The 25,822-nt window shown below is 39.2% G+C and overlaps 1 protein-coding gene across 1 annotated transcript in view; it reads left to right on the top strand.

The window, feature by feature from the left end:
• Positions 1-25,372, top strand: part of LOC126234994 (uncharacterized) — a 149,268-nt gene extending 123,896 nt beyond the window's left edge. Inside the window, exons 8-12 of the mRNA XM_049943731.1 lie at positions 7,171-7,259; positions 7,638-7,768; positions 9,914-10,076; positions 11,393-11,462; positions 21,684-25,372. Coding sequence (XP_049799688.1) covers positions 7,171-7,259; positions 7,638-7,768; positions 9,914-10,076; positions 11,393-11,462; positions 21,684-22,263 — 1,033 coding nt within the window. The 3' untranslated portion in view covers positions 22,264-25,372. The remainder of the gene's footprint in view (positions 1-7,170; positions 7,260-7,637; positions 7,769-9,913; positions 10,077-11,392; positions 11,463-21,683) is intronic.
• The last annotated feature ends 450 nt before the right edge of the window (positions 25,373-25,822 follow it).

Raw genomic sequence — 25,822 nt, 5'->3', positions numbered from 1 at the left:
GGATTCATGTCGGATGATCTGGGTCGAATAAGAGCTCAAGAAGTCATCGGAAACGCTCGAGGGAGAGTCCTCAGCAGCATCTGCTGCTCTTTCTTTCCTTACGAGATACCGTCGATTCGCGCAGTCGTTATTGCAAAAGATGTCACCAAAGGCAATCGCTTCGTTAGCGGCACGGCGCCATGGCCAAATCATTCGCTCGAACTGTTAAGAATATTCTTCAAACCATTCCCGAACAATAGTGGTCCAGTGTTGCGCATTGTCATCCATAAAAAAATCCATCGTTGTTTGAGAACACGAAGTTCATGAATGGTTGCAGATGGTGTCCGAGTAGCCGAACATAACTACGAGGGCTATTCCGAAAGTAAGGTCCGATCGGTCACGAAATGGAAACGACTATGAAAATCCGATAAAGCTTTGCACAGATGTGTTGGGTAGTGTCTCTAGTATAACCCCAGTTAGCATCACGTCGCTCTTCTCATTTCTGAGCTCGCAGTGAGTGCGTAAAGATGTCTAGAAAATAGTGTCTGCCGCCAAGTACGGGGGCCTGGTGAGAAATTTCCCCTGAAGCTATGCAGCTAACATTACATAACTGTCGTGCTGTTTCGTCTTCAAGACAATTCTCAGCCGCATTCTGCAGGGGCAATGAAGATGCTCCTGCATCGTTTTCAAATGGAAATGTGAGAGTACCCACAATACAGCCCGTAATTGTCTCCCTCTGAGTTTCAGCTCTGGTCACATGAACCGCTGGTTATGAAGACAACATTTCGGCACAAGACAACGAGCCGTAGGCCAGCGTAGAGAATTGGCGGAGAGCACTGGCGGCTGCCTTCTATAGCGAGGGTATGGGAAAGTTGGTACAACGCTACGATACACGTCTAAGTCGGGTCGGCGACTATGGAGATAAGTAGCTGCAAGGTGTATCTAACTGTTGCAAATAAAACATTTTTGATTTTTACCGTGGTTTCCATTTCGCGACCTATCGGACCTTACTTTCGGAATAGCCCTCGTATTTAGTCAGTGACCGGTTCAGCTGACTAAGCATTCCACGTAAACACAGCCCCCACCATTAAGGAGGCACCACCAGCTTGCACAGTGCCGTGTTCACTAGCATCGGGGGTCTGCCTCACTCTTTAATGCTATCCTCAGCCTTTACCCTCTGAAAACTTTTTTCTAGTCGTCTAGGGTCCAACCGACATAGCCACGAGAACAGGTGAGGCGCTGCAGGCGATGTCGAGCACTCGCGTCGGTCGTATGCTGGCATAGACCATGAAAGCAAAATTTCGCCGCACTATTCGTCGTACGTCTCACATTGATTTCTGCGGTTATTTCACGCAGTGTTGCTTGTCTGTTAGCACTGACAAGTGTGCCACTGCTCCCAGTCGTAAGTGAAGATCGCCGACCACTGCGTTGTCCGTGCTATTCTCGGCACACTCTTGATGACACCGTGGATCTCGGAATATTGGATTCCCTACCGATTTCAGAAGTGCATCTAGCTCCAACTACCATTCAAAGCCTTGAGGCCATTATCACGTCGGAAACCTTTTCACATGAATCACCTGAGTACAAACGAGAGTTTCGCCCATGCACTGCCTTTTTTATACCTTGTGTACACGAATACTACCACCATCTGTATGTACGCTTATCGCTATTCCAAGACTTTTATCACCTCAGAATATGATCGAATTCGCAAGTGCTTGACGGGTTCTCAAAAATTTCAGTTTATTTCATTCTTGTGATACAGTGTTTAATTTTGTCTTCGTCTCGGGGATTACCATACTGCTTACAGTCCACATTTATCATATTAATACTCTGTATTTGTATAACGCCTCGTACCATCATTGCCTTGAGATGCAGATCTTCGGTTTAATTCATGCAGTAACAAAAAATTGCACCTTGTTGACAAATTTACGAATGAATACGTATCTGTAGTGATTTCCCGGAAGTATAATTCCTCAAAGTTTATTTCGGTAACTTGCCGCCCCTTTACGGTTAGAAATTAAGTATACTGCTACTCAAGAATTCATTTTATATATCACTAGTACATTTTTCATGAGCAAACATTATTCTTTGCAAAAAACTAAAGTATTCTGTTCATTTTACTGTAAGATAAAAAAAGGGACAACTTCAACATTATTGCGTTCTTGTTACACTTAAGAAGTAGGAAATTCCTACTTTGTGTTGCAATTTTCAGTTTGTTCCGTGCAACTTTTTCAAGTCGTTGGGCATTTGTGTGTTAAGATCATTTTTCGAGTGCTTATTTCTGTGTAAATGAGCGGCTGCGGTACAGTTCATTGTGGGCCTCTGCTCAACAGGATGAGGAAGTCGTGAAATAAACAAAGGAAAGTGGTTTTTTCCCTACTCCACAATTCCCCGGTTACATTCGAAATATATAAATAGTTTCTGCAACTTAGGAGAGTCGAGTCAACTGAACGACTTATCTATAAACAATAGTAAGAGACAAATAGTTTTGAGAAATTGCGCATAAAGATTTAGTAAAATACAGGTTGTACATAAAGTCCGGGATCACTTTCAATTATTTATTGCACAAGAACTAAACATCTAAACATTGTACAGATGTCATACATATTGTATTTTGAAGAGGAACTCTGAAAAGGTGTTTTTTTACAAACATTGTATAGGTGAACCAAGAGTGTCCTGGCAGACGTCGAATTCTTTCCTTACCCGTCCCAGCATGGCATCGTCAACTGTGGCAATAGCTTCCCGTATTCTCTCCCGGACCTCTGCTTCATCACGTGGTGGAGGCGGTACATACACCAGATCTTAAAATGTGTCCCCACAGAAAAAAGCGACACGGAGTGAGATCTGGCGATCGGAGAGTACATTTCATAAAACAGCTGTCCCCTTCTGTAGTACGGCCGATCCACCAATGCGGCAGCTCCGTGTTCAGGTATCCACGAACTTCACGATGAAAATGGAGTTGAGCCCCATCCTGCTGAAAGATGAACGGAGAGCCCTATAGTGTGAAAAGTGGCTTCATCACTAAAAACTAAGTGATCAACAATGCCATCCCCATCTTCATTCAATTGTTGCAACTGCGAACAAAACTCAAAACGCTTGCCTTTGTCGTCGTCACTGAGCTTGTGCACTAGCTCCAATTTGAATGGTTTCATAGACAGCTTCTGTCGCAGGACTTTCCATACTGTCATTGGACCCATTTCGAGTTCACGGTATGCATGGCGCACCGATTTATTTGGACTCCTTAAAAGAATGCCTCTCGTTCGCGCTCCACGTTCACTTCACTTACACTGGGACGTCCGCATCTTTTGCCTGGCACAAGCAACCCGCCGTAACGAATTTGTTGTGCCAGTGGTAAATGGCCTTCCTCGTTGGTGGCTTCTTACTATACTTTGTTCTAAACATCCGTTGAACAGCTGTAGCACACTTGTTTTTGTCGAACTCCAACACACACAAAGCTCGCTCCGCACCTGACCTCGCCATGTTTGTGACTAGCGCTGAGTATCGGCATATTACCAAAGTACGCTGTGGCGGTAAACATGAAAAAAAATCTTTCACGGTTACTCTTCAAAATGACATGTATGATATATGTACAATGTTTGGTTCTTGTGCAATAAATAATTGAAAGTGTTACCGGACTTTATGTACACCCTTTATAAGAGGCAATGTGATTTTTTTTTTTTTTAAATTGAGATAAGTCGTTGTTTTCAAATGTATCTACGATAACGAGATATTTTTAAAATGGTTAATTCTCCTCAAAATTTTGTTCGCCAAAAGTCGTCAGTGGGTATAGTTTGTATTGTTGTCTTGGGGGAAGAGACCAAACAGCGAGGTCATCGGTCTCATTGGATTAGGGAAGGATGGGAAAGGTAGTCGGCCGTGCCCTTTCAAAGGAACCATCCCAGCATTGGCCTGGAGCGATTTAGGGAAATCACGGAAAACCTAAATCAGGATGGCCGGACGCGGGATTGAACCGTCTTCCTCCCGAATGCGAGTCCAGTGTGCGTCAGTGGGTACTTAACATTGTTTACTTCCAAACTGTTTACTTGCCACTGTTTACTTCGTGGGCGAATTAACGAAAAAGCACTGCAAACCCCCTCGAAAATACAACTTTAAAAGGTTCTAAGATGTGCATTAACAATTTTTGCAATAATATAGTATAACAACCTCAAAAATTAATCTGTGATTCAGCATAATATAAAATCAGTTTTAGCAAACACCGTAAACGAATGACCGTTAACCTTTCTGCCAACACCCTCTCGCGTTAATTCATGTCAACAATGGTAAGGTAAGCTACATTGTTCACTCGCTCAAATAAATATTCGCATTTACCTGATTAACAAAATAATTTGAAGCGCATTTGCGTTCAGGAACATATTCAGGATCTTTATCGTAGTGGAGTTATCCAGGTTATCCTCCTATTCGTACAAATCGTCCTTGTGAAGGTTTCTGCTGGCACGAAGACCGCACGCTTTACTACTGCTGATTTTTTTAAACTCATACCACAGTTTACATGCACACCCAATGATAAAAGTTCCCGTCAGCAAGATCTGAAATTAAGAGATAAGAGTTTATATCACTCGGATTGTCGCGGATCTATCAATTGATAGAAATTAAGCTCACCGCTAACCATAAACGTAGTTATTGCATGTTTTTTTCCAATAAAGGAAAAAAAAAATGCAATAACTATGTTTATCGTTGACTGCCCCACACCATTGCTTACGGCCAAGGTCTTACATTGTAAGAGTCGAGTCAAGACTGAATTCGTAACAACTCGATAAATTTATAAGCCGGGTACGACACTTCTTCCTTTCAAATATGCACAGAATTTTTGTACAGATCTACGTTGGCCGGCGGAAGCATCCAGTTTTTTAAATTGATGAACTATTTGTTTCTGTTTGGTGCAGAGCGTGCAACTTCACATGTTTACAATGTTTTTTTTTTATGGTATCGTACGCGCTTATTCGCACTAGCAAATCGTCAGTTACACACATTGGAATGAATGAATGAATGAACAATCCCTTCCAGCAAGTTTAATGTTCAATCACTGAAGGGATGATGGTGCCGGCGAATTACGCTTGAGCTGTATGAGTGTGGTTTATTTAGAAAATTACAAGAGTTTTCGTGCGTTAAATATTCATAATCACGTACGTGATTGTATTTTAGATGTTCAATAAGAACTTTGCAAATTGGTACCGGCAGAGACATCTACTTCCAGCTCGTGATACTAACGCGCGCAGTTGATGAAGTGTGCGGCAGATGGTAGCATTAAGCAGCTGACGCCCTTTGTGCGCCGGCGCACACGGCTTAATCGATAACACAGCGCTGATTTTTTCCCTTCGTTAATTAAACTTGTTTCGTGCCGCTGAATTGCTGCTTCCTTCAGCCAATAAACGTATGGTTTATTCGTGAAATTATTTTTGTTGCCTGTTATTGGTAGTGTGTGTCGTTCTCGATGTAGTTCTCGATAATGTACATTAAAGGAAATAAAAATACGCGTAGCAGTTATTGACCAGACACTAATGTTCTCATCCGATTGTTAATGTAGTCGATTTAACGCCAGTCGACTACGATGCCGTATTTACTGGATTATGACACACCGGATCGTACACCGTTCATTGCATTCAAGGCGTATTTGTTACGAATGGAAACGAGAACTGCTATGCATAATACTGATAATTTCATACGTTTACAAGCCTCTTGTGAAGTAACAACAGACCGTCGATTCAAGTTTATTATCGATAAATCGAGATGATAGCATTAATTGTAATCGGGAAGGCGTCGCGACGCTGTGGTTTCGTTGTTCGTGCTATGTTAAATGCGTTACTCGCAAATTTTAAACCGCGTTGTGCATATGGTGCAACGACACAGTAATCAGAATGATGATTTATAAATAAACAAGCTTTTGTCACACCCCTCATTTTAAATCTACCAATGATGTGTGTACAGTGTAATAGGTATATACGACAGTGGAAACAAAAATTGCTTTCAACGCGCGCTCAGTGTTTTTAACTTCTGCGGCAGTGAAAGTGTCGTCCTTCATCATCATGAAAAATGCACGTTTTCCATAACTGATAACGGAAACGACAATCTACCATCGACAGAAATTTGTTAAGAATAATGTTATTTTAGCATGCAGCTAAGTAAAATCCATACGATGGATACAGATTCTTGGTGCGAGCCTCTCAATCTCGTCAAAAAGAAGACCAAACCAGTGGCAATTGTTGCGCCTTCGTCTGTCATTGACAAGAGTGTAGACAAACTCAGGTTTGCGGAATCTTTTAATTCGAACATCAAGACAGGTGAAAATAAAAGCTTTGAACAACTGTTTTCCGTTAACGACGAAGAAATAAAAAGGCAAGGTATCGAAAACGAAAGCGATGATCAATTGCGAGAGGCAAATTTCAAAAAACAATTTCCTCCTCTTAACGCGGTTAGAAATTTTGCTGTGGGCAACGATGGGAGCAACAACCAGAAACACTCATACGATAGTTTATTGTTTAAACACACGCAGAATAAAGATGTTATTGGCACAGAAGCAACTGGGAATGCTGACAAAGGACACTATAGTGACGAGCCCAATAAAAGTGAGAAAGACAGTGATGTCTCTAGTGTATCAACAGATGACAAACAGTTTGTTCCTAAAACATTTTCAGACCCTTCTAATTTATATTCCGTGATTCATGACCTAGCTGCTAGTGACAACAAATTTCTTTCCGCATTGTACATGAGCAGGCTCATTGCAAGTGCAGCTCCATCTCTTCCAACACTTCCAATTCCACTTAGTTATCATGCCCCGAATTATTTTACAGCCCCAAATTATGAGATGCCAGTTTCACCTATGACAGAACCAAGCAATGCAACTTCGAGTATGCTTCTTAGTAACTTCCTGTCTTTTGCAGATGTTCGTTCTCAGTTGTGGCAAATGCCCCCTAATTGGCAGGATATTTCAAAGATATGCCCACCTGCTTCTCCAAATGTAGTACCAAGCACTCCCCCAGTAGAAACACAAACCACTATCTGTAACACACCTGAAGTTCCTCCTTCATCACCCATTGCCAGTTTACCTAGATCCCCTAGTAAAAAGTCAAGAACAAGCAAAAAAGGGTAATTTTGTGTGGTAAATTTATTTATTTTTCTGTAATGATTCTGTTTGTTATTTAATATTTTTGTAAAACTCAATTTTCATTATAGGTCAACTGCACTGGATCAGAAAAACTCCACCTCTTCGACAACAGAGGGCACAAAAGCACAGGATTCAGCACAGACAAGCAACAACCAGGGTACGTTTCTCTTGCATGTTAATCACCTTTAGTTAGAAATTTGCAACTGTTTATAAAAAACTAATCATCTTCTGTCAAGATTTATTTGTGATGTTAAAGAGTGAGGAAGTGAAAAGGTAATGTTCATTTGTAATGATTCAGTAAGAGTTCCTCTCTATGGGCATCATAAACATTTCACGAATATATGCTTGTAGCGTACCTATGCTTTTAGTTTAAGGGGAAAAGATGACATATTTCATTATAATACATTATCTTTGATTGTAGGTTAAGACCTTTAGACTTCTAATAAGCTTTACATGGGAAAGATGGGGTTCTTTTTCTCAGTGTCCAGTTCGCGATAACCTTGCTGAGCTTTTTCTTTGTATTATTTGTTGACAGATAAGAAGAAGCCACACATTAAAAAACCCCTGAATGCTTTCATGCTGTACATGAAGGAGATGAGAGCAAAGGTTGTTGCTGAATGTACTCTGAAAGAAAGTGCTGCCATTAACCAAATTCTTGGTCGAAGGGTAAGTTATTTGCAAAGTTTTGTGTATATATATGTATACGACATGTATGTCTCGTTGTATTGCATGTAATGCTAAATTAGTATCCTTATAAAATATGTTGTGTGGGATTTTAGACAAAGAAGTACATACTCGTGACTGGAAGAAAATGATAGGCACTGCGTGTTGCTTCATTCCATATTTTGTTGAAGTGTTTATGGTTTTGAAATTGAGAATTATCTTGGGTTTGTGTAATTTTACTGAAGCAGGTACAACTTTACCTTTTCATGATTACTTACTACCAATACTACAGGACATGCAGAATTGTTCTTTCTGTTGTAATGAAATCACAGACTGCTCAGTTTTGCCATTACAAGCTGTGATAGAGATTATGGATAAAGCATACAATTTTCCAAAAATGTGATTGCAGCAATTTTAGATCTAAGAATTATAAATGATTTACTACCCATACAATATTTACCACCCATACAATAAGAATTCTGCTTCGTTGTCCAACTTTGTCTTGTGTGACTAAAAACTATTTACATATTTTCAGTGATTGCCCTTTGTGTAGTTAACATGAATGATTTTGTGGTTGCTACATTAAATTTACTTCTTTTTTATCATTATTGATGCATAACTTGTTCTCTATGCAATGTATATTCAGATCCATATCAGATGGTAAATTTAAGAAAAAAAGTAAACGCCTCAGCTTATGAACTTCAGAGGAACTGATTACCCTCTGATTTCCACTTCACATATATCAATTCTCAAACAGTGCCACCAGGCTGTTTTCAGAGTTTTGGTGAAATATCATCAAACAAATATTTAGCAGTTGAGCTGGAACATTCTACATCAGTTTTAGTGCTTTGAGTTTTGTTGTGCTACTATGTCTGCTTACAGCAGCACTGAGCATTAATTGAGAAGACCAAGTGTGTGCTGCTACAGCATCGATGATGTATACTATTAACACCTTGTAGTCATTTGCAGTACTATTAAACATGTAGGAAAAATTGTTTGTACATTATGCCTAATAAAGAAGTCAGAAGAGAAAGTTCCTGACCTTGTTAAGTAGGTTCTGTGAATGAATTGCTCATTTAGATAAAAAGATTTAAAATGACTGTAATTCACACCTGCACTTTTGCATCAGGAAGTGGTCTCTAACAAATAATAATGAAATGCTTTGTAACAGCACTGAGGGCACTATTGTAGTTCCGTTCTTGTATTCTTGCCTGAAGAGACAGCTGAAGTAGATTTTTATTTCCCTTTCTGAACAACTGGAATAGTGTACCAAGCATTATTATTCTGTCTATAATGTGTACACATCCTATACCACATTCAGGTTGGAAACAAGCTACACTGCCACTTACCAGTTCTTGACATTATTCTAACTTACAGCCAGATGATGAATGCCTTGGATTTGTGCAAAACAGTGTCTATCAAAAGCACAGAGGGAATTGTTAAGTGAAAGTAGTGACGGAAATATGGTTATCATGGACTCAGTGTACTGTGGTAAATTCCCCCAGTATCTGGAGTGATACGTACATTTTGGTTCTAAAGTTGGGTCTGAGATTACAGTTATATAGAATATAGTTATTATGTTATACCTCAATAGTTGTGCAGTGTTATTTTTGTGTGAACTACCATAAAATTTATAAGTTGCTTAACAGTTATGAAGCAGATCATAGTAGAAAAACACTGCAATGGGGAGAAAGAGAGAAAGAGTCTGTGTGTGTACTTTTTTGGTAAATTGACTACAGTATGTCAAGTCTTGAAAACAGATCAATGCATATTGTATTTTACTATTATTCTGAATCAGTAACATGTACATTTGTTTCCTTACTTTGCTCATACTCTTCAGATGTTTAATGATCTTAAATTATTGTAGAAATGTATATATGAATTATAAACCTCCAGGTACAATTTCCAGATTTAAATTAAAAAAAAAGTGAGTTAATCATAATGTGACTGACTGGGTTGGAAATTATAACCAGGAAATAAAATTTTGGTACGAGGATGTTACAGTAAACACTATGTCAAAGAAAATCCCAGAAATAATAGGTTTGATGAGTTTCCTCACTTTTGTGATTTCAAAAATGAAAGGCACAGATAGTTACTACAAAGCAGTTAGACATAGGCTGATGGTTATTTGTGGCCTGTTGGTTGTAGTGGCACTCATTATCACGCGAAGAGCAAGCAAAATACTATGAGAAGGCGCGGCAGGAACGCCAGCTTCACATGCAGCTTTATCCCGGCTGGAGTGCCAGGGATAATTACGGATACGGCGCAAAGAAGAAGAAGAGAAAGAAAGAACGCTCCGCTGACCCAGGAGGTACCCTTTCCAGTAGTGCTAGAGCAGCAGTACAACAGGGTAGTGTGCGCGTGCCCGTGCCCTGAGCCTCCTCTTAACAGGATAGACATTCTGGCCCTGTAAATAGTTCCCTGCCCATGACATAGGAAAGTGTAATTACTACTGAATTATTTTTGCAGAGCAGAATAGGTTAAAATAGAAAGAAACAGTGATTTCTAACACTCAGTTCTGGAAGTGATTGCCTTGTGTCTCAGGAAAATACTCATATTGGAAATTTATATGCTGGGCTGTTCGTCTAATACAGCGTTGGAATGGAAGTTAGGAATCCCACAAAATTAAAAGAGAGAAGGAAGCCGTTTCAGTGCTAGGTTGTTTTGTGTTTGTAATTGCTTGTTTTGCTTCTCCCTTAGTGGCACGCGTTAGGGAGGGAGGAACAAGCCAAGTATTATGAACTGGCCCGCCGAGAGCGGCAGTTGCACATGCAGCTCTACCCCGATTGGTCGTCTCGTGCTAACTCTTCCCGTGGCAAGAAGAGGAAACGCAAACAAGAGACAAATGACGGAGGTACTTGCGGAAACCCACCTCAGAGTTCCATTTGACTTTAACGTGAATGCTGCATTTGAATTGCAATAGAGTCTAGCAATTGAAATTGATTGCTGGTGCAGGAAACTGGGGAAAGAGATAGGATATAGGATTTTGAGGGAAATATCCTGTATCCTGTCCTTTCACCTTATCTCATCAGTAGAAGCAAAAAAATTGCTAGATACAATTACTTATGTAGCATCAAGCTAAGTGCAAGTGGAATGGAGTTTTCATTTTTGAAGTTTGTTGCATGTAGATTTCTATATTTTTTTCTGTAAGTTATTGGGGGCTCTGAATAAGTTTCAGGTTTTATCATATTCTTTTTTTGAGAAGGCATTTAATTTTTTCGTGGATCGATGGCCACTTATGTGTAGGATGTTCATTTTTGCAGGAACCTATTCTGCTTTTCAAAAATATCTCAGTGTAATGTTTTATTGGCACATGTACTTTCCCTTTTACTAATCCTGTAATTCCAAGCATTTTTTTCTTTATCCCATAATCCTTTCTGCGCACATTGCTTTGTTTTTATTTTTTGAATGCTTTGTTATAAATTGCTCCTGAAGATATTCTGCCAGTTAAATGCTGCATGTTTTTGAATTGCAAGTGGCACTAGAAATTTTAATTTATTTTCCACTTGAATTTTGGCTTCTGCATGTTATGCTGCACGCTTCTAATAATTGTGCATGGTCTATCTGTTTTTGTTTTTTCTTTCTTTAATGTATCAGTAATCTGATGATGTGTAATGTTTTTTGTAGGTAACAGCATGAAAAAATGCCGTGCCCGATATGGTCTGGATCAGCAGAATCAGTGGTGTAAACCTTGCAGGTAAAAACAGTTTTCTTAAACAACTAGAATGTGTGAATTTATGCAAGTGTATGTTTGTATCCTATTTGTGTGCGTGTGTGTGTGTTTTACTCTTTGTATTGTTTCTACTTTCTTATTTATGCCTACTTGTTGACTTACCTCTTTTTACTAATTCCAGTTTCAAGAAAATTGGGTTGTTGTATTTGTAACACATAGCAGAACTAATTGCTCTTGTATGTTGATCATTATTTTTTTAATCCTGTTTGATCTAGGCAGACTCTACAATGGGGTTGTCTTGGACTGTAGTTTTGTGGTAGCTGTTCATTAATGAGATCTGCAGTTGTAAATTTTTGTTACTTGGTAATCTCAGAATATTGAGAAAATTCCATTGGTCACATATATAGTGTACACTGTTATCTGTGGTGAACAAGTTGCTGGAATTGTGATTGGCAGAACATTTTAACAATTTCTTACCTGTGTTTTGCACATTGCAGACGTAAACTTTCACTGTATTTTCACTTTTTGGAGCTGACGTTTAGTGATAGTCCATTTCTCATAAAAAAGTTGTCAGGTCAAGAACCCTGAACATTACAAATCATTGTCTGGGACCTTATTCAGAGACATTTCCATATGTAGAGAAGTTAAATTTTGAACCTAAAACAGGAATACAATACAAGAGTTTCTTAAATACTCAAGTAACCTTCATTATTAATTGATGCAGGCATTAAGACTGAAATAAAACCACAGTGATTTTTTGATGACCAACGTTTCTTTGGATTAGATTTTGCTGCCTATAACAATCACCTGGTCATTTTGATCCCTCTTACAAGCATATCACATTAATCCATAATAACTAATGTTTTCAATATCTGTGTGATGACAAACTGCTACTAGTACCCGAATAGTTGAGGTATTGAGCAGTATATTGGTACACAGAGGATGATCATTATTCTCTGAACTTGTGAGGCTCAATTTTTATGTATTCATGGAGTAAGCTTGAATTCCATGTGGATTATTTTGACCTACTGACCTTTATAAGATTATTTTTATGTCCAGTTGTTTTTGGCACATGTATGCCATTTCAAAAACCGAAAGGACTCTTCTGGCAACCTATTTCACATTCTCGAAAGGCCATCTTTTATGTGGTGTCTTGTAATCTTTTGCTAGAAATAATGCTATGGAAGTTCCATCATCAGCAGTGTGAGATACTTATCATGCTATCCTTATTTCGTAATGTGTGGTACATCTTCCTGGAATACCTACTTTTATTTACTGTATTGTATGTTTTCTGTTACTTGTTTTAGGGTTCAGTTGTCTCAAACTCTGTATACACTTGTTGCATTTTTTGAATTGTAATGCTTAGTGATCCCACTGTATTCAAACCTTCACTTGCATACTGAAGTTTGCCGCATCACATTCAGTCTTGTACTTGAAGAGTTATATCGTATACTACCACCTGAATAAGTAGTTCGTGTGAACAGGGCGAGTCCGGTTGCTGAACACACAAGGCAGTATTGTATGCTTTCATCAATGTTTTGTCTCATTTGTACATGCTGTAACTCTCTCTTTGGACTTACTAGGCATTCAAAAATGAAAATTCGTGTCCATATCTGTTCCAGAATGTTGTGCAATACTGCATGTTAAAACTCAGCAGCATTACTTTTATCTCCTGCGATACACATTTGTGAGATTGTATTGTGGGAATAAGCCTAAGGCTCCTGAGTACCTAGGTCTTTATTTATCCAACTGTTGTAGAAGATTGCTGACATATTATCAGTTACTTGTAAATGAATGTTACAATGGAAAAAATAATTTGTCTGCAGTGACTTTTTTATGTTGAAGGACTATTGGTTTGGCATATCATATAGGGTGCAGTGTAGAGTTGTGTTATTTTCTTGAAAATAATGCGGAAAGAATTGTATGATGTATCATATTAATTATTTACATCAGTTTACAACACAGCTTGTGCACAAATGATTGCACTGGAGGAACTAGTCATTATTATTTGACTTTGGAGATAACATAGTTGCAGATATTTTGAAGGAATGTTTTGTCATCCATTTCATGGTTTCTTCTGATACATTTATTGTAGCATTGTTACTTTATTTTATCATTGAAATAAGTAACATTCTTGTGAACTCATTAGGTAGTTGTGTATCTCTTCTGTACTAATTTCTATCGCTTGTTTCTCCTTCTTAATGTTGCAGTGCACAAATGTAAAACCAGCAAATTTTTTTCTTGTCTCTCATACATTGGATTTGCTAGTGCAAAATATTCTGTCACCCCAATGTGTAGTCCTCCTCAGGGAAGTGACATATTGACTGTGCTGATCATAACCGATTATAGTGCAACTAGGGCATTGATCTGCACTGTAGAATGTGTGTTAAAACACACATAAGCCTCACTTTTGAAATACAGACCTCCTTCAGCTTATTGGGCAGCTACCTGTCCCATTTTTGCTACTCGGTGGCTTTAATGTGAATCATCCCCTTTGGGATTCTCCCAGGACCTGCCGGAGAGGTGCCCTCTTGGCTGACCTTCTTAACCAACTCAACCTCTTCTGCCTTAACACTGGAGCACCCACTTTCCTTTCTGACTCCTCGCACAGCTATTCCCATTTGGACCTATCCTTTTGCACTGCCCAGCTTGCCCATCGTCTTGAGTGGTCCGTTCTTTCTGACACCTACTCGAGCGACCACTTACCGTGTACTCTCCGTCCGCTGATTCCTACCCCATCCACATACACTCCCAAATGGCAGTTTCCTAAGGCTGATCGGCAGCTATACTCCTCCCTGGCGACCTTCGCAGAACAAGCTTTCCTCAGTTGTGATGACCAGGTGGACTACCTCACCAATGTTATCCTTATTGCTGCAGAATGTTAATGCTGGAAAACTGCATTCATTATAAACAGATGCGTGCAAAGTGTTGTTGAGTTCTTCGAGATAGCAAAAGAGCTAGTTGGATTTCGTTCACTAGTTCTTTCAAAAGTTCCGCACCTTCCTCTGTCGTGTGGGCCAACCTCCGATGGCTCTCTGGAACCAAGATCCATTCCCCCATTTCCAGCCTGACAGTAGGTGCTGATGTCATCGTGGATCCTGTTGCTATCGTCAACACCTTGGGCCACCGTTTTGCAGAAGTTTCGAGCTCTTCCCATGATCACCCTGCCTTCATCCATTGGAAACGAGTGGAGGCGGCTCGGTTGATAACCTTCTCTTCTCCGAATCTTGAGTGCTACAATGCCGCCTTCACTATGAGGGAGCTAGATCATGCTCATGATTCAGCCCGGTTCTCTGCCCCAGGGCCAGATGCTATCCATATTCAGATGTTGCAGCACCTCTGTCTTGTGGGCAAGCACTTACTGCTTAACACATACAACTGCCTCTGGGCTGAGGGCACATTTCCTGGACGCTGGCATGAAGCCACTGTCATACCCGTACCTAAGTCCGGTAAGGACAAAAACCTTCCTTCTAGCTACTGCCCCATCCCTGTTACCAGCTGCATTTGCAAGGTGATAGAACGTATGAGTAGTGCCCAGCTGGTGTGGTGGCTCGAGTTTCACCATTTACTTATGAATGCACAGTGTGGATTTCAAGCGCGGCGTTCTACAGTTGACCATCTCGTTACTTTGTCTACCCACGTCATGAATGGTTTTTTGCGGAAATTCCAGACTGTGGCTGTGTTTTTCGATTCTGAGAAGGCCTACGACACCTGCTGGAGAACTGGCATACTCTGTATTCCTTACACGTGGGGCTTCTGTTGGTGCCTGCCCTGTTTTCTTCGGGCATTTGTACAAGACCGAGTTTTCAAGGTGCGTGTGGGTTCTGCCTTGTCGGCCACCTTTATTCAGGAAAATGGTGTGCCTCCGGGTTCCATCCTGAGGGTCATCCTCTTTGCTATCGCCATTAACTCTATAATGGCATGTCTTCTGCCGGGTGTCTCCGGCTCCTTTTTTGTCATTGATTTTGCCATCTATTGCAATTCTCCACGAACCTGTCTCACTGAGTGGCATCTTCAGGACTATCTTGGTCAACTTCACTCCTGGAGCATCGCCAATGGCTTTCGCTTTTCCACTGACAAAACCACCTGTATGAATTTCTGGCGGTGCAAATGGTTTCTCCCACCATCTCTACATCTTGGGCCTGTTGCCCTTCTGTTCGTTGACACTACAAAATTCCTGGGGCTCATGTTCGATAGGAAATACTCTTGGTCACTCGATAGGAAATACTCTTGGTCACCCCATGTCTCTTATCTGGCAGCCTGCTGTATGCAGTCCTTCAATGTCCTGTGTGTCCTCAATGGTACTTCTTGGGGTGCTGACCGAACCAAACCTCCTTCGTTTGTACTGGTCCCTTGTCCATTCGAAACTTGACTATGAGTGCTTTGTTTATGCATCTGCATGCCCATCTCTTTTACACCGTCTCAACACTATCCATCATCATGGCATCCGTTTGGCCATGGGCGCCTTTTACACCAGCCCAGTTGTGAGTCTGCACGCCGAAGCTGCTGAACTACCACTATACTACCGCTGTGACTTTCTCCTCAGCAGGTATGCGTGCTGTTTGTGTGACATGCGTGGCCACCCCTTCTATGCCTCCTTCTTTGATGATTCCTTAGATCGTCAGTATGGGGCTCGTCCCTCTTCTCAGTTACCTTCTGGAGTCTGCTTTCGCCACTTTCTACGGCAGCTTAACTTCATGCTACCTGCAACTTTCCCAGTTGGTGTGAACCCTTCACCACCTTCGCTTCGTGACGCGGCCGATGTTAATTTAGGCCTTCATTCGCTTGCTAAGGACACTACTCCAGCCTCGGTCTGTCGTTTTCAGTTTCACGACCTTCGCATGGAACTTAGCGATAGTACCTTTGTATACACTGATGGCTCTCGGACTGAGTGTGTGTGCCTTCGTCATTGGCACCTGTGTCTTTCAATATCGGCTTCCGGCACACTCCTGAGTATTTACAGCTGAGCTTTTCGAGTTGTGTCAGGCCATGGAGTACATCCGGGGACACAGCCTTCCCAATTGTGTCCTTTGCTCAGACAATCTCTGCGCCCTCCAAAGTCTCTGTGCACTGTACACTGCTCATCCCTTAGTGCAGCGGGTCCAGGAAATCTGTCACTTGCTCACTCTTGGTGGAGTCAATGTCATGTTTCTCTGGGTCCCTGGTCATGTCGGTCTGCCAGGAAACGAGGCTGCTGTCGCTGCTGCCAAGGCTGCAGTCCTTGTACCTCAGCCCACGAGTACCTCTATTCCCTCCGATGATCTCTTCATTGCCGTCTGTCAGGAGGTGGTGTCCCTTTGGCATCGCCAATGGTCATCCTCCCTTCATGGGAATAAGCTTTGGCTTATTAAGCCTCTCCCGGCATCTTGGACGACCTCCTCTCAGGAGGAGCTATTTTAACTCTGCTGCGTATTGGGCACGGCCATTTTAGCCATCATCATTTGCTCAGTAGCGCTGCCCCACCACTTTGTATGCATTGCGCCTAAATGTTAACTGTCCGCCACTTCCTGCTGGAATGCCTTTTTTTTTACCAATTTACATTCCAGCTGGGGTTGCCATCTCCTTTATCAACCGTTTTAGCGAATGATGCGCGGGCTGTCGACCGCATTTTACGATCTGCCAAAGCAATATGGCGAAGGCCAATTAATTTTTAGTTTTGGACCTCCGTTTTTGTATGTTTTTTTTTTTTTAGCCCATTTTCCATGTGCTTTTTTTAGCTGTCTCCTATTCTGTCCATTGGGACTGACATACAGTCCTTTCCCTCGTCTCTGTGTTTGTGTTCTATAGTTTTGACTTGGGTGCGTATGACCCCAGTTGTTTTTTGTAGCCTAAAAGAAAATGAAACAAAACAAACTTTTGAAACAACTGAGTGTTCATAACCTATATTGTGCGATGAAACAGACTGCAGTTAATTGTGTTGTACATAAATTTTTTCTGTGTATCTATTGTTAGTTTTCTTATCTGTAATACCACTCAGTGAACCAAGATATAGTAATAGTTTCACAAAAATGTAACAGAATGCTTGCAATCACCTGGCATTAACACATAGTGTGTACAGTTTTACATGATTTATGTTATTCAAATGGAGTCTCTGTAGATTGTGTCAATGATCTGCTTAACATCTTTATCCATTTATGAATTTGGTGAAAATTGCGTTGGAACAGTTATATTATTTGTGAAAAAGTTACAGCATACACACTATTGTAAATAGAAGTGTTGAAAAATGAGACGATAGTAATTCAGTAACTACCTGTGGTAGAAAATTAGCTGTTACATGCTGAATGTATATAGGTTCTCTTCTTGACCTCTTCCAGTCATTACATAAAGAAGACACAACATTTTTCTCAATATTTGTAATTGTATGTAAAATTTGAAACATATGTTATTGAGAAACAGTACACATTCTTCCTATAAAACATTAAGAATGTGACATGCTTTGTTCTGTTTGTTTATTTGCTGCTGACACACACACACACACACACACACACACACACACACACACACACACACACACACACACACACACAAAATACTGACAACATATCACAAAGATTTCCTGTTTTCTAATTGTAATTATGATTACATGAATAGAGAAACTGTTAGGGCATTTTCGGATGAAAATTCCAGTGAAAGATTAAATAGCAAAGGCCAACAAGTGCAGATTACTAGTAGTTAATGGTACAGACGAAGATGTATGTACAGGGCAAGGAGCAAATGAATACTTAAAAATAAGATTCATTGCAGAATTTGTTTTAAGGAGATACTAGAAAATGTCTTGTGATATGTGTGGAAATATGCTAATTTATTCACTCACGCTATTTGATACATTGATTTTTATGCTTCTATGTACTGTGGTAACAGTTAGAAAAATTTAAGTACTGTGTTTTTGCAATAGCGATTTTCAAAGATGATTGTAAATATTAAACGCAAATTTATTTTAAGTAGAGTTTTTTTAGAGTTTGCAGTTTGAAACTCTGTTTAGAAATGGAAGCTTTGAAATAGAATTATCAGTCCAACTATTTTTTTTCAGTGGCTGTATTGAGGCAGTTGATTTTTAATGGTTTTCTGTTGTTGTTACCGTTTGTTGGATTGTAGGATCAATTGCATTTTACTAAATGCAGTTTTATTACAGACTACAGTATATTTTAAACAGCTTTCTTATTTTGTCAAGAGACGGATATAATACCATGGCTGTAGGTCTCAAAGGGCTGAACATTAACATCTGTGCCACATGAAAATTTTCAGAGGAAGCCCAGAATTTGAATGAAAGTAGCATATTGTACATACAAATTGCTTCTGTAAAATTTGTAAATAAGGTCAACTGCATTTTAAGTTCTGTATAGCTATATATTTTTTTATTTTATTTTATTCTGTTTACTGTGTTTTTATTTCCTTCCTTTACATTTTGTTAACTTTACTTTAGTGCTTGTTTTTATTTTATTTGCATGTGATCACAGTTCAGAGTATAGACAACATGTTGCGTTCTTTTAACTGCGAGAGTAATTAAAGAATGCAAGATGTTGATTGTGAGAGAAAAATTGTGTGCCAGAAGGGGGGTTCTTACTGTTGAAGGGTCTCACATTCTCAATCAGTATGAAAAGATAGTCACGTCTGTGAGAAGACACGTTATTTTTGAATTCATCCTTGTTTACGTGTGTGCTAATTCAGATATAATAATTAGTTTTTATGCTTCATAAAATATTTATTTGTTCCAAAAATAAATCATAATTGTTCTGTTATTCCTAGTCAGTAGTAACACTTCACAGAGGATAGATATTGAAAATGAAAAGAACGTAGATTGTCCGAAATGAAATAGCAGTTCAATAATTGGAGGGGGACGGATTAATGCTGATTTATTTATTCACAGGTAGATAGATTTAGGTTAAATCTTCTGTAATGGGTTAAACTGTGTTTGCTGCCTCTTTTCAACCAAGTGGGAATATATATATTTTCAGAGCATACAGTTTCCAAATTTTGTGGTTGTGTATTAGACTTAATGTCCAGCAAGTCTTCTTGGTTCAGTTAGTTATAAAGTCACTAGGGTGACAGCAAAAGAATGCTCAACTTCACCTAGTAGATTATGAGTAGTTTTTCTGGTCACATCCAGGGATCCTTTTCTTCCTTAAAAAATTCAGAAAATGTGTCTTCCCACAAAGAAAAAAAAGAGAAGTTTTTCTTTGTTTTTGTTTTTTTTTAGCAATTTTATTTTAATGTATCAAAATTTGAAATACAGTGAGAGCCTTATTAAAAACATTTCCTGGTTTGAGATAGACCACAGTTAAACATTAAAGGGGCATGGTTTACAATGTCACCTCTCAGTTGTCTGTTTAAAATTTTTCTTTTTTCAGTTATGTTTCTGTTAAATGTCATATACTTTCTCTGCTACTGTTTTTGTATCATTACAGATTCATTTCCAGCTGCAGGAAATGTGACTTAAATATATCTTAACCTAGTAATGAAATTATGCTGTAGTATGTGCATTATATCAGCATCTTTGTCGACACATTTTCTGAAGTATGTATTGCCCTTTAACTTTCTGACTTTTGACTCAGATAATTAAGAGGCATTGTAATTGGATTTACAAAACTCATGGAGAAGACTCGTGTAATAACACAGAGCTTCACTGGCTGACACACTAAAGGTTTTGTCGTGCTCCATGGTTTTTGTAAGCTCGTGAATAGAACAGAATATTGTAAAGTTTCTTTTAATGTTTATGCATTTACTTTTTTTTTTACTATTTCCTAATTCTGTAAGCCTGTTAAGACTATTGTGATGAGTGCCCCTTTAATGCTGACTGGTGTTTCTATCTTGTGCTGCTGGCTGCAGTCCGGATGGGCCGAGCCACGGGAACCCCCCAGGGCACCCCCCCGGCCCCCCTGCAGGGCTGGGGGTCCATGCTAGCATTATCCATCATGGTAACACTACCACTAGCAATGCTGCCTCCCCGCAAGAACCCACATATGTTAATCTCTAGTCGATCATGAGCCCGAGGCCATCTGTGAGTCATTTACCATCTTCCGTGCTTTTTTTCCTACGAGGCATGTTGCAGTGTGCTGTGTTGTGCTTTTTTTAATCATTACTTGTTTGTGTTACCGTAGATAATTATAGTTTTTTTTATTTTGATATTAATTCTTGAATGTGCATAAGAAGCCATTATTTAACCATTTCTGATATTAACTTTAAATTTTTATGTGGTTTTACATGTCTGTATCTTTAATATTATTATGACAAATTGCACTGTTGTCTGCAACAATAGATATATACACACAACATTTGTCTTCTTTTATTTTATTGATTTGAAAGCATTTTATAATTTAGAAAGATGACATAATCCGCAGTCATATATAAATGTGCTTCATCAGCAGTGATGGGGCAACCACACCTCCACCCTCCTTCCCCTCCTATCAATACTGTATTTAATTTGGTATTTGTTTGGCCCTTTTCCTATTTATCTTTTTCTGTATCAACTTTTTAGTTTCCATATTTTTTCAGACTCCGTCCCAGAACTTGCCCATACATAGTGCTCATAATTTCAGGTCTTCTTCTTTTAACGTACATACGGCTATATCAGTATCCTGTCAGATGGCTAATTGTCAACTCTGATTCATAAGGACTGAATCATGCATGTCACTGCACATTTCCAAATTGCTGTAACTGTTCCATTTAAGTTTCTATGGATGGCATGGTTGTTTACTTAATTGGCTTCCAGCATACATTTTATTGTTTGCTTTCTGTGTTTTAATTTGTTTTACATTTTCTGATAAATTTTTAACAAAATTTTGTTTTTGTAGTATTTAACTATTAGAGTATTCCAGGAGTTTTTTTTTTCCTGATATCACATTTTATCTGAAAACTGTGAAAAGTGTGTGTTATACTGTTTACATAAAGCATGTGTGTAGCTGAGTGTTAGTATCTTCAAAAGAATGAATGCATGTATAACAGACAAATGTGGTTTACATATTTACTGAAGTAGCATGTTGTGATATACAATTTATGTGCAGGTCCAGACACTGTTTCAAGTAGAGATAGATATGCAAGCAGGAACTGCAGCAAACTATAACTCTCAATTATTGATAAAAGTAAATAAGTTATCCAAATGCTTTCGATGAAACTGTTTGTGCATCTCATTTGACTCTTATAGTGTCTTACTTGCACAGTCTGTTACTAGCCCTTAAGTGGAATACATATTTTAAAATTGCATTTTTATCCTTTTTCATAAATTACCAGCAAAATTTGACATTACAGGCGCAAGAAAAAATGCATCCGCTACATGGAATCTGGTGAGAGTGCAGACGGCAATCAGTCGGAGGATAATCTCGGTAGCTGCGGGAGTGCGGGCGAAGCGCACACCCCACCCGACGACGATGCAGACGGCGACGGAGAGAGCTTGCCCCACTCACTGTCGAGCCCCGGCGGCCTGAGTGGGCTCTCCAGCCTGACATCGCCGTCGATGATCCTGCCCAGCCCCGGCACGAGCCTGGCGAGCCCTTCGGTGAGCCTGGCCAGCCCCTGTGTCAGCCTCCAGAGCCCCCTCACCCCCCACGATCCGTCGGGGTCCTCCGCCTATGAGTGCAAACCTCCGGTCACGAACAGTGTGCCCCTCCCACTGCCACCCCCATCACTCCACCACCACCACCATCCGCCGCACCAGCACCACCCGCCGCCGGGTCCTCAGCCGCACCGGAATCCTGTCGGGACCAATCCTCGGGACGTTAATAATCCGCTGAGTGTGAATCAGCTGACAGGTCAGTGCATCAAGAGCGAAGGTGGCGGAACTGGGCAGGACTCTTCGTCTGCGTCGAGGCCCGTCATCAGTGTCACGTAGCGGTGGCCGACCTCTGACCCCTCGTGAGTGGTCAGATCGGCTGTGCGGGGCCCGGGGACCGGTTCTGTGCGCGTTTAATGTGTCGGTGGTTTTCAGGCTCTATGTGGATGATTTAATTCTGGACAGAAGTGAAATACTCAGGACTACGTGGAAAGAAGATTATGCATTACAAAACTGCATTTGAAAATGTATTTCAGATGTTTGTGTATTAGTTTTGTTTTGGCCAAAACACTGTCACAATTTTTGTTATTGAAGAATATGTTCCTTTGTGCCAGATATGCTTATTTTTAAACTGCAGGTGCATTTCCTGAGAATGTCTAATGACCGTGCCGTAGATATTTTTACCCGTCATCTCCTCTGCCCTTCTGTGTATTTTTCTGTGTATTTTTCTGTGTGGTGAAAATTGTTTCTCACTGTCAGTTTTATCAGTAAAAGATACTGTTTTGTTCCCCTGACAGGTTTACAGGAAGAATGCATTAGCACAATTTCAGAATAGTTAACCTAGATCTGAATCATACTAGTACTTTAAACAGCTAGTTTGTCAATAACTTTTCACAAAGAGGTCGAATATCTAGTATACAGTACAGTAGCTACTCATTCTGCAGCACGTTCAATCCACACTTGATAAATACTACACGAATATATGAGTCTGCATTGAAATTATGTAACAAATGGTTTCACATTATCAGTCAGATCAGCAGTGAAATCTCTGTGGTTACCCATTTGATCTCTCTCTCCTCCCCCCTCCCCTCCCCTTTTGTGGTTTTGACTTGAGAGGCAGGGGTTCAAGCTTATACTCGTTCACAAGCGCTCCAGTTCCCACTTTAAATATATGTAACATTTTCCATCTGTTCCCGTAATAAACTGATGATTATGGTGTAAGTATATACTGCCACTAAGTGTTGGGTGGTTTTACAGTCCATTTATTACACCAGTTCTGAAATACATCAGTGCTTCTAAATTTGTGAATGCTATACCAAAGTGTGAATCTTAGATAAATCTAGTCTATTTTGCTACACTGTACAGGAAGGAAAAAAAATCTTAACACTGTGGCAGTGGAAAAATATGGGCATTTGTTCCCAGAACCAGAACTGTGGTAGGCCATACTTTGATTTTGTCAGTAATATATACCTACAGAATGTAAACTTGTTTCATCGAGATATATTTGACATGTGAAAGTTTAACATTTAGTTTGCATGATGTATTTGTAGTATTACATTGAGCATATTTACAGAACTGTGTAAATCATATATTTTTCACAACTAAGTAATGACCCCTGCCTGATCAGAATACCTTCAGCACTCCTTGCTTGTTTCATTTATGTGCCGATACCAGGAACAAGTGACTGGTCAACTGTAAATGCTTTTTCTTGTCTAGAGCATTTGCTGTTTACCAAAAATTTCACTTAAGATTGCTCATAACTAGTATTTTAGATATTACATTTTTTTAAAAGCCATATTGTGTTTTATAGAAGTCTCCTTAAAGTTTTATGCCATGGAGATATTATGTGCCATTTCCTGAAACTGATTTTTCCTAATAAGTGATTTCTGTTATTAGTATTGTTACTTTTTATATGTGGTGTATTATGTATTTAAAAATGTGACACGAAACTGTTCGACACTACAGGATGCCTGTATGACTGAGAATTGAGTGAGGAACAGCTCCCTCTTGTATGTCTTGTCATTGTCTGACATTCTTAGAAGCTCTACAACAGGGTCACAACACAGCTTCACAGTGTTATTACATACTGTTAGTTGAAAAGAAATATGCATTCTCTAAGATACTGATTCATGAGAAAAGCCTACAGTGACAAAATGCTAAATTATATATGCATGGTCATTAAGATTAACTTGTGATATAAGAATAATCTCTCTTCTGTTAAATAGGCAATTCAGGATCTTCTGATAAATTATTTAAGCACATCCTTTTTATTCCATCTGGTACTGTAAATAAAATGGTTGGAATAGGAGGACATGCATATCTTCCTATAAGCTGGGCGAGTGCAATGGAAATTGAAGATGTGGTTTTGATGTTCTGTTAATTTGTCAGCTGAAGGTGTTAAATACAAATAAAAATTGCGGAAACAGTCACAGAATATCAGAAAGCAGCAGTTTAATAGTAAATGTGATATATATTTGTTGTATTGGCTTTGCAGTCAGTATATTGTAACCATGATTCATTTCATTTTTATTCAGATAAAAAATTATTCTCTCTTGTGTGAAATCCATTAAATATGGAGATTCAGTACATAATTTAATGTACAAATTATGGAAGTTTTTGAATTGGTTTGAAAAATTTATTCTACAGTTATTCACATTTTTAACTGTGTTCAATTTTGTTATTTGTTGTTATGTACTGGTGTTCCTATAACAGCATCACTTCCCTGTTCTCGTATTGTAGATTGGCTGTCATTTAAGATGTTAAAGTTTATGTAACAGTAATAGAGAATGATTTCATATATTTATGTGCAAAAAATAATTAAAGAGAGATCCTGATTTGTATGCCATTGATTTGTGGCATTATGTACAGATGTTGTTTTATAAAAGAAAGATTTTTTGTAATATGAAAATGTGAAGATATTGTGTATGTAGTCTGTTAAAGAATGAGGATTTTTAAACCTTGTAATAAATGTAATCATCATTTACCTTCTACAAATGTGTATCAAGGGCATGATATACAGGATTGAGAAATACAATATTAACAAAATGGCAAAATTTATCAACAATTTCGTTTTAATTTAAAGGACCGATATTTTTTCTTGTACTCTTGTAGGTGATCTAAACGTGCCAGACTCTTGTTTCCTTGTGAATAGTAAGTGTATAATGTAAAGCATTGAAAATGCGTGGATGTTAAAATGCAGTTACATTATCACCTTGTAATGTAACTCAAGTATTTAGAGGTAGCTAAATAATGTTTGTATAGTAGCTATACCTCAGTTTCCAATATTTGTTGTAAGTAAAGAACCGTCATTTATTACAGCCGTTTGATCACTCATTATTCCCTAACCTGGCGATTCCCGCACTACAATGAAATGTGCCCAGAGCATTTGTTATGATGAGGAACTCTGTACATCTGTTCCACAAGAGTTACGAAAAATAGCCATGCAGCCAGTTGATATAATAATTGTAAATATTCCATAACAATTAGCAGACACCACACATTTTGGCCAGTCATAGAAAAGATAGGAGACCGGAAATAAAAGGGTAAGGGTTAAACAAAAAAGAGGAAAGATGGTCTCATCTCCAGCTGATTGACATGTGGTACATCGTCATATGTAAACACACAATTGGCTACCATATTATTGAACTTTTCGGTGCACTGCGATGACAGTTACTGCAACGACTTGACCCATTAAGGACCAAGCATTAAATAATTTTTTTTTGAAAATAATGTTTATTTGATCTAATTGTACACTAATATAGACATAAATATGCAAAAAGGAAATGTAAAGGTCCTAATTAAAGTACAGCAAAATGTTGCGTTTATGCAACTTTGGGACTATGAGTCTTATTTCATTCTCTTATGAAATGTTTGAAAGCAGTTTGAATGGAAATGCACA

Source organism: Schistocerca nitens, chromosome 2, assembly GCF_023898315.1.
Source record: "Schistocerca nitens isolate TAMUIC-IGC-003100 chromosome 2, iqSchNite1.1, whole genome shotgun sequence".
Taxonomy (NCBI): Eukaryota; Metazoa; Arthropoda; class Insecta; order Orthoptera; family Acrididae; genus Schistocerca; species Schistocerca nitens.
Note: the sequence above shows the minus strand (reverse complement) of the source record. Positions and strands in the feature narration are given on the sequence as shown.